Below are 10,022 nucleotides of genomic sequence, written 5' to 3'. Positions count from 1 at the left end.
CGGATCAGTGAACTTTTTATTTTTGAGTATTTGGCACCTCCACGGATAAAGGCAGCACTGAGAACACGTTTTTTTTTGCGGTTTTACATTGTTCTGCTGAAATATGCAAGGCCTTCCCTGAAAAATTTATCATCTGGATAGGAGCATATGCTGCTCTAAGCCCTTGTACACACGGTCGGAGAGTCCGACGGAATGTGTCCGATTGGACCGATTTGTCGGATATTCCGACTGTGTGTGGTCTACATCGGACTGTTTCCGTCGGAGTATCCGACGGACCAAGTTTTCCTACTTGTTGGTAAAATTTTCCGACAAAATGCTCCTATCGGACATACTCCGATCATGTGTAGAGAATTACGATCGGACAAAGTGCCACGCTTGCTCAGATAAAATTCCTACACCAAAGCTATTGGCTACTAGCCTGCACGTAGTCATGTCGTAACGAAATAACGTCATCACGTCGGATTTTCCGACAACTTTGTTCGACCGTGTGTATGCAACAGTTTCGGACAAAATCCGACGGATTTGATTGTCGGAATCTCTGACTGTGTGTACAAGGGCTAAAACATGGATATATTTTTCAGCATTGATGGTGTATTTCCAGATGTGCAAGATGCTCATCCCATATGCACTAATGCACCCCAATACCATCAGAGATAGACACGATACACAGAGAAAAAAGTGACGGTAAAAAAAAAAAAAAAAAAAAAAAAAAGACAAAGTGGTCTACCAAGTCTGCCCGTTTTATACACGTTTGGCAGTTTTGTAGATTTAGGCTTGTCCCAAGCATGTCTGAAGCAATTTACTGTTGACTGGCTCTGCTGGAAGTTAGTTTAAAGGCCCATACACACGATCAGACTTTTTGACAACAAACATGCAAATTAGCTGTTTTGGAGCAACATCCGACCGTGTGTACGCTCCATCGGACAAACTTTTTTGGTTTTCATCGGACTTTCGTTGGCTGTGCGAACGGACAAACTTTCTGGCAACAAAAGTCCGATGGAGCAAAGTCTGATCGTGTGTAAAGAAAACCATAGGACTTTTGTACAAAGTACAAACAGGCATGCTCAGAACCAATGCAAAAGATCAGACAACAATATAGAAGTTGACCAAAGGTGGCGGTAAAGAGCAGAAAAGCCACGTGATTTGGTGAAAGTTGGCTGAAAAAGTCCTGCTGTGTGTATGCAATAAAAGTTCAGGGCCGACGCCCTTTGTACAAAAATCCAAGGGAAAGTTTGTACAAAGTCCTATCGTGTGTATTAGGCTTTAGGAATCGTTTCACATTGGCGGAATCAGGACCTCATTTCTCCTGCTGGTGATCCCTCCAGTGATGCAACCTAGAATTCCAGAGATGCAGGCTTTTGCACTGCTAATAAGCTGGAAGGTCCCTCCCCACTTTAGGTCAGAGGACACAGCGATCATGGTTGTCAAAAAAAATAACATCAAATTTTGATTCGTCTGACAGAGCAATTTTCCACTTTGCAACAGACCATTTTAAATGAGCTTTGGCCCAGAGAAGACAGCAGTGGCTTCTGGATCATGATCAGATAAGGCTTCTTCTTTGCATGATAGAGCTTTACCTTGCATTTTTGGACGGCAAGACGAACTGTGTTCGCATAGGCGTGTGCACGGGATTTGCTGGGTGTGCCTGGGCGTATTAGTATAGCCGCATGCCAAATGTCCGAGATCTGCTGTGAAATGCCGCAAGAGTCTATGTAACCCACACTGCCCATGAAACAGTATCACATTGAGCAGATACTGAGCGGCTCTTACAAGCCTCGCTGTGTGAAACTGTCAGGCCGCGTACACACGGGCGGACTGTTCGCCCAACCTTGTCCGCTGAACAGTGTTTGGGCGGACAGTCCGCTCGTGTGTGGGGCTTCAGCGGACAGTTTCAGCGGACAGTTGGACGAACAAGGTCTTACGGAAATTCCGAAAAACTGTCCGCTGAAACAAGGTTTCAGCGGACTGTTCGCTCGTGTGTAGGCTTGTTCGGCCAACTAAGTCTCGCGCATGCTCAGAAAGGATTTTCACGCCGAAAGCTATAATGCAGTGTATAGGACGTCGTATTTTTCGTCCCGTCGTACGTGCCGTTCACGTCATCGCGCACGGTTTCAGCAAACTGTTCGTCCGTCGTGTGTGGCCATGTCCGTCCATGCTAAGTTTGAGCGGACTGTTTGCCGAAACTGTTGGACGGACAAAGTTGGGCGAACAGTCCGCGCGTGTGTACGCGGCCTCAGGGGATGTAACTGCTTGCAGAGACCAGCTGTCAAAATTCAGAGGTGATGTCGGGGGTGGGTGGGACCAAGCAGCTATCAAACACTAGCCAATGGGATTGGGACTGGGTGGGCCGCTCCATGTATGTGGCTCCACCCCCTTTTTTTAGCAGCCCAACATCACTGCCAAATTTTGACAGCTGGCCTCTGCAAGCAGTTACATAACCTGACAGTTTCACATACTGAGTGGCTCTTACAAGCCTCACTACCAGTTCAGTGTGAAACTCCCCCTCTCCTTTATCAGTACCCTTCTGTGCCGCCCATCAGTGCCAACCAATGACACCTATCAGTGTCCCTATCGGCGCCCATCGGTGCTGCCAATCAATGTCAGTGTCCATCTATGCTGCCTATCAGTGCCAATCAGTTCTGCCTATCAGTGCTTGCAATCAGTGCCACCTATCATTGTTGCCTATGGGTGCTTCCAATCAGTGCTTCTAACCAGTGCTGCCTATCAATGTCCATCAGTGGTGCCTATCAGTGCTACCTATCAGTGCCCATCTGTGCCAACCAATACCACTTATCAGTGCCAGTGTTGCCTATCAGTGCTTCCAATCAGTGCCGCCAACCAGTGCCAATCAGTGTTGCCCATCAGTGTCGTTTATCAGTGCCAACCAATACAACCAATCAGTGCTGCCTATCAGTGCCCATCAGTGCTGCCTATCAGTGCCAACCACCACCTATCAGTGCCAGTATCTCCTATCAGTTCTGCCTATTGGTGCCCCTATTAGTGCTGCCAACCAATACCACCTATCAGTGCCAGTGTTGCCTATCAGTGCCCATCTGTGCTGCCTATCAGTGCCAACCAATACCACCTATCAGTGCCAATGTTGCCTATTAGTGCCAAGCAGTGCTTCCAATCAGTGTTGACATATGGCAATCTTTAGTATAATAATAGGTAATCACCACACTACTCTTTACAATAAACTACTGAAGGTATAATAAAAAAAATTGTCAGTAAAAGGCTTGCTGCTAAGCACTGTCATGTGTTCCCACAAAAAAACAAAAAGTGTAGCGCTAACTTACTGATCAATAACTTAATAATGGTGGCACCCTATAATGTTTGGAAATCTCAATAAACTTCAAAATTACCACAATACAGGTCTATGTAATATGCAACGTCACATAAAATACAAATCAAACTGAAAAAATACATAAAAAAAAATGAACCTGCTATAGATATTTGCCAGATCAACTTCAAGTGCAATAATTCCAGTGATGTGTATTACATGTGAAATCACACATCAAAATGAGAATAAGATATACATTAAAAAAAAAAACTTAGGGATGGGGGAAAGCCCTCTGCAGATAATTGCAAAACAAATTAACGTTAGCTGGGAGGTGCACGGCGTTATAGTACTTTGGAATTTTTATTTTTTAGAATTGTGAGCCAGGTCTTCTCATCCAACATCAGTGTTTGACCTCACAAATGCGTTTGTTGAAGAACAGTCAAACATTCCCCTAAACACACTCCTAAACCTTGTGGACAGCCTACCAAGAAGAGTTGGAGCTGTTATAACTGCAAAGGGTGGGCCAACTCAATATTAATCCCTATGCACCAAGATGCCATTAAAGTTCATGTGCATGTAAAGGTAGGTGTCCCAATACTTTTGGTTTATATATATATATATATATATATATATATATATATATATATATATATATATATATATATATATATATATATATATATACATATACACACACACACACACACACACACACGTGTATTTACAGACTGTAATTTTTGGAAGTATTCCTGACCTAATGCAGTGATGTCCAGCATAGTTTTTAATGCAGCACCATCTGAGAGTCGCCAATATTGCGTTTCGGCCTTGCGCACAGAGATTGCTCCAGATTCTTCTGATATTATGTACTGTAGATGATGTTTTTAAAGGTTTTGCAATTTTTTGTTGAAGAACATTATTCTGAAATTGTTTGACAATTTTTATATGCAGCCTTTCACAGGTTTACTTCTGAGACACTCTGATGCTCTTTTTAGCCCCAATTATGTTACAGACATGTTGCCAATGAAGCTAATCAGTTGCAAAACTGTTCTTCCAGCTACCTAGTTAGTACCACTTACTTTACCAGCTTTTTATCATCCCAACTTTTTGAGATGCGTTGCTGACATCAATTTTACATTTTATCAGTTTGAAAATTTGATATGATTTCTTTATTCTATTGTAAATAAAATACGCCAACAGTTTATGTAGCACTTTACAACTTGGAGGTAGACAGTTCAAATACAAAACACTTTAATACTGTAGGAATCAGAGGGCCCTGCTCCTCAGAGCTTACAATCTAAGAGGGAAGGTCAAGAGATACAAGAGATAATAACTGTGGGTGATGTGCTAATTGAGAAGATAAATGTACAGTTGCTAGGTGGGGGCCAGAAAGGCTTCTCCGAAGAGATGAGTTTTCAGGAATCGTCTGAAAGTGGATAAAGTAGAAGAAAATTGGACAGATTGGGGTAGAGCATTCCAGAGAATGGGAGAGGCTCTGGAGAAGTCCTGAAGGTGAACATGGGATGAGGTGACGAGAGTTTGAGAGCAGGAGGTCTTGGGACGAGCAAAGAGAACGATTAGGTTGGTATTTTGGGACTAGGTTAGTGAAGTAGCTGGGGGCCAGGTTGTGGATGGCTTTGTAAGTTATAGTTAGTATCTTGAATTTAATTCGGTGGCTGAGTGGCAGCCAATGGAGAGATTGGCAGAGGGATATAGCAGACGCTGAGCGATTTGTGAGGTGGATGAGCATGGCAGCAGCCTTCATGATGGACTGAAGTGGGGAAAGCCTATTTAGAGGTAAGCCAATGAGGAGGGAGTTGTAGTAGTTGAGGCGGGAGATGACCAGGAAGTGGATTAGAAGCTTTGTGGTGACATTTGTTAAGAAGGGGCGTATCTTGTAGATGTTGGAGGTTGAGGCAGCAAATTTTGGATAGCAATAGGATGTGGGTCCGAAAGGTTAGTGCAGAGTCCAGGATTACACCTAGGACCTTGGCGTGGGGGGACAAGTTAATAGTTGAGTTGTTGATCTTGACAGAGAAATCAAGGGAAGTGGCACCTGAGGGAGGAAATATCATGAGCTCAGTTTTGGATAGGTTGAGATTGAGGAAGTGATGTAACATTCAGGCTGAAATGTCCGCTAGTAAGTTGGTGATGCGTGAGGAGACAAATGGAGAGATAGATTTAGGTGTCATCAGCGTAGAGATGATATTTAAAGCCGTGGGCGGCAATCAACTGACCCAGGGAGGTGGTGTAGATTGAGAAAAGGAGAGGTCCAAGAACAGAACCTTGGAGGATCCCAATGGAGAGGGGAAGAGGAGAGGAAGAAGTAGAGTTGTAAGTGACACTGAAGGAGCGGTGGGAGAGGTAGTATGAGAACCAGCAAAGAGTACAGTCACATAGACCAAAGGAGTGGAGTTTATTGAGGAGGAGGGGGTGGTCCACTGTGTCAAAGGCAGCAGAGAGATCCAGGAGAAGTAGTACAGAATAGAGTCTGCTGCTTTTAGCTGTTAGTAGGTCATGTGAGAGTTTAAGGAGAGCACTTTCCATGGAGTGTTGAGGGCGAAATCTGGACTGAAGGGGATCAAGAAGTTTATTCATGGTCAGATGGTTGCTCAGTAAGTTTTAAACCAGTCTTTTAAGAAGTTTGGAGGAGAAGGCGAGTAAGGAGATGGGACATAGGTTGTTAAGATTGGTGGGGTCCAGTGAGGGCTTTTTAAGTATGGGGGTGACTAGCGCATGTTTGAGAGAATTTGGGATGATGGCACAAGAGAGGGAGAGGTTGAAAATGTGAGTTGGAGTGTGTAGAATTGAGTCAGAGGGTGAATGTAGCATTTGCGAGGGAGCTGGATCCTGGGCGCAGGTGGTTAGATGAGTGTTAGATAAAAGTTTAGCAACCTCATTAATAGTAGCAGGGTTGAATGAGGGAAGTAATGATTGTATCTGTGTACTTGGGTTATTGCATGGGGAAGGTTTTTGCACATTGGAGATCTCCTCGTGAATTGTATCAATCTTATTTTTGAAGTGATTGCCAATCTCCTGGGCCGTGAGTGAGTTAGAGGGTGGAAGACAGAGTAGAGTCTTGAAGGTAGAGAAGAGTTGACGTGGACTGGATGAGAAGCTGTAAATGTGATAAAGTAGGTCTGTTTGGCAGTGTGGAGGCAGGAATAGTATTTTAGGAGGGCAGGTTTATATTGTGTGAAGTCTTCCTGAAACTTAGTCTTATGCCACAGACACTCAAGAGCGTGGCTACGTTTTCTGAGACTTATGGTTTCGCCTGTTTGCCAGGGTTGTAGCAGTCGGGGGCCTAATTCTGCATGTAGTGAGGGGGGCAAGCTTGTCTAGGGAGGAAGACAGTGAGCTGTTGTAGATGAAAGTGGCTAGGTTGGGGCAGGACAGGGGTGAGATTTTGTCATAGAGGTTAGCAGTAGCAGAGAAGAGAAGGGTAGAGGTGGCGAAGGGTTCTGGGTATAACTGTTAGGCGGTTGCAGGGAGAGGAGGTGGAAGACAGAGAGCAAAACTAATAAGATGATAATCAGAGAATGGGAGAGGATTGTTGGAAAGAGTGCACAAATAGGAGAAGACAAGGTCAAGGGTGTTGGCACTGGAGCGAGTAGGAGCCTGTATCCATTGCTTCAGGTCAATAGATGGTTAGACTGAGAAGTTTAGAAGTAATTTTTCATGCAATTCAGTTAATGTTAACAGGGATGTTGAAGTCACTGAGAATAATTGTGGGGATTTCAGAAGAGAGAAAGTAGGGTAGCCAGACAGAGACGTCATCAAGGAAGACGGATACTGGTCCAGGGGGCCAGTAGATGAAAGCAATTCTTAGAGAAATGGGAGAGAATAGATAAATGCAATGTGCCTCAAAAGAGCAGAGTGTCAGAGGGGGAGGTGGGTGAAGTACCTGATAGGTGCCGCATGGGGCTAGGATTCCCACTCCACCTCTCTTCCATCCACTTGGTCTGGGGGAGTGAGTCCAGAGAAGGCCACCATGGGTGAGGAAAGCAGGAGAAGTAGTATCTGATTCATGGAGCCAGTTTCAGTAATGTAAAAAGTAGGTTAAAGGAATTTTTGATAAAGAAGTCGTGGAGGGTGGTGAGTTTGTTACAGACAGAGCATGCATTCCAGAGGGCACGGGGGGGTTTGTAAAGAAGAGGAATAGAGACCAAGTTATGTGGGTTGCGGCTGCTGCCAGAGGATGTAGGGGGATGGGAGCGTTGGGCAAAGACAGATGATGGTGGCCCAGGGTTTGGGGATATGTCATCAGAGGTTAGGAGAAGCAGGAGGGTGGGGGAGGTAATGTCGGAATGTGATTTACATGAAGGAGCATGCCTTAGAGTACTGGAGGTTTTATCAGTATATGGATGTAGAATGAGCAAGAGTTGGTAGGAGCAGTAGTAGGGAAGGATAGAAGGCAGGGTGATATGTATAAGCAGGGGGGTGGAGAAGAGGGGTGAGGGTAAGAGTTTGAAGAGAGAGGAAACAAGTGTCAGAAGAAGTGGTAGAGAGCGCATGTTACCGAGTGGAAGGAGAGATTACTAGAGAGACAGTCTGTTAGGTGCTTTCCACTGCAGTTTGCTATGTATGTTTTGAGAGAATAGCCTTAAGGATAGAAGACCCTGCAATGTGCTGACCCCTTAAGGATGCTCAAATTTATACTGTTATAAGGGTGAGGTGGAAGTTCGTTAATTAATCATGAGTGAATATAAGAATGCCTAACAATCAAAGCGGACCTTTTGCTTCTAAAGTCAGAATAGCAAGAGGCCATAGGCCAAAATAAGATCAACACTTAAAACTTAGGTAAGATAGTCCAGAGCATAAAAAAACAACATCTTGGTTATGCAAACAGGGCAACAGAGAGAGAAGGCCACATACCAAATACATACACAGAAACCGCAAGCTAATTTATGAGATTTTAAAATCATTGCATTCTGTTTATGTGCATTTTAAACAGCGTCCCAACTTTTGTGGAATTGTATGTCAAATATAAATTCCTATTATCGGTCACATTTTGCAGTTAAATTGGAATTATTTGCAATAAATGCATTTTCAAAGAGTTTCAGAAACAGGGATAATGTCATTTTCGCCAAGATAAATACCACATTGTAGATTATTATCTTTAATAGCAGCCCATGACATTTGGTTTGTAGAGAATTTTGCTGTCCATTCACCAACACTATTAACAACTATAACTCCGCCAGTGCCATCTACTCGAGTTTTCATGCAGTTCAGTCCTGCATCTGAAGCCTCCTCTACAGACATACCTGTACAAAAAGATCAATTATAATCATTTGAAAGGTTACATTTTGAAAAATATATAAGGTAAGTGTACATAGTACCATTGTTAAATTTTGTTGTCAACAAAATGTTTTTCTGCGTACATAGCTACTCTCTGCACATTCATCGGGACTTGATCTGATAGTAAGGGTTTTTGGCACACTCCCTCCTCAAGTCACGTGGGCTCCATGCATGCAACCTGTGCATTGACAAATGCAGGGCAAAGCTATATGTACTGGTGACATGTGACAGCTTCAGCGATTAGCTGCTCAGGCACTCATAACTGTCAAACGGTGGGCAAAAAACCCCCAAAAAAGTCTTCCACCCTGTGGAAGCTCTACTTTCAACCTGGACTTTACATAGGGCATCTTCACACCCAAAGCCTGAATGGAACAGTGAGGAACAAAAGAAGGAAAGTATGCAGGAGCAGTTAAATGTACTGCTTTGTCAAATTGGCAAAATTATTCCCCTGCGCACCCAAAACACTTTTATAGGGGAGCTTGAAAGTATTTCAACCAAAACCTTTTAAAGGTAGAGAGAGGAATGATAAACCTCGTATTATATTTGACAACAAATCAACTGTTCAGAGCTCAGGTGACTATGCATCAATATGGATTGACAATCTATACTTTAAATATTTCTATGTGATGTAGCTTAACAAATGTGTATCCTATATATGAATAAAACTATATTTTTGTACATATTCTGTGTGTACACTTTATATATAATAAGGGTGGACCATAAAATGCCATGCATTGTGCTAGTTAAATAATATACATGTATACTTTAACAATTTCAGCATTCATATCTGTATTCCCCCTAATGAACCAATTTAGCAAATTTTTTAATAACAAACAAAAAATTAATACATAAATGAAAATGAAAATATTTCAAAAGTAACAGTTACATTTTTTTTCTCTAAGTAATTAAAAAAAAAAAAAAAAAACGAGAAAAATACTAGCAAATGAGCATGCATAAAGCTGGAAGCATATTGAACCCACTCTGTGCCACCCGTCAACTAAAACCAGCTATCACCTGCACCTTGCTGTACCTGGAGGCACTTAGCTGCTTACAAGGATACCTGCTGCCTTCCTGCACAGTCCTAGAGTATAGTTCCTCCAGTAAACAAACCCACCAAGCTAAGTTCCCTCAAAAGGCAGTGAATCTGCTGATAGCAATACAGGGATGCACTGATGCTCTCTGGATTGCTCCCTTGGCCCACTAGACCTCTAAATCCATTTGACAATTTAGAATAAAAGGATGTTACAACAGTTCTAAAAGGTCATGAAGAGAGGGGAAGAAGTGAATTCTTTGAGAGACGCAGAAAATAGAAAGATCTAGTTTGAAGGTCAGGGTTCAATATTGGATGCGCATACCACTGTTAGAGCTTTCCTTCAAAAACTGTCACCTGAACTCCTCATCGAGAGACCCGAGTTTGATAGAGTTTTTAGAGTACACACAGTGTCAG

At 43.0% G+C, this 10,022-nt stretch overlaps 1 protein-coding gene across 3 annotated transcripts in view; it reads right to left on the bottom strand.

Moving 5' to 3' along the window:
* Positions 1 to 4,423: 4,423 nt before the first annotated feature.
* ASRGL1 (asparaginase and isoaspartyl peptidase 1) overlaps positions 4,424 to 10,022 on the bottom strand; it is a 128,834-nt gene continuing 123,235 nt past the window's right edge. For all 3 annotated transcript variants that reach the window (XM_077487398.1, XM_077487397.1, XM_077487396.1), the window contains one exon: positions 4,424 to 8,541. In XM_077487398.1, the coding sequence (XP_077343524.1) occupies positions 8,327 to 8,541 (215 nt within the window). In that variant the 3' untranslated portion in view covers positions 4,424 to 8,326. The remainder of the gene's footprint in view (positions 8,542 to 10,022) is intronic.

The sequence above is a fragment of the Lithobates pipiens genome, unplaced genomic scaffold, assembly GCF_037356315.1.
Source record: "Lithobates pipiens isolate NorthernLeopardFrog02 unplaced genomic scaffold, aLitPip1_a1.2 Scaffold_18, whole genome shotgun sequence".
NCBI classification, from domain to species: Eukaryota; Metazoa; Chordata; class Amphibia; order Anura; family Ranidae; genus Lithobates; species Lithobates pipiens.
This window is presented reverse-complemented; position numbering and strand designations above follow the sequence as displayed.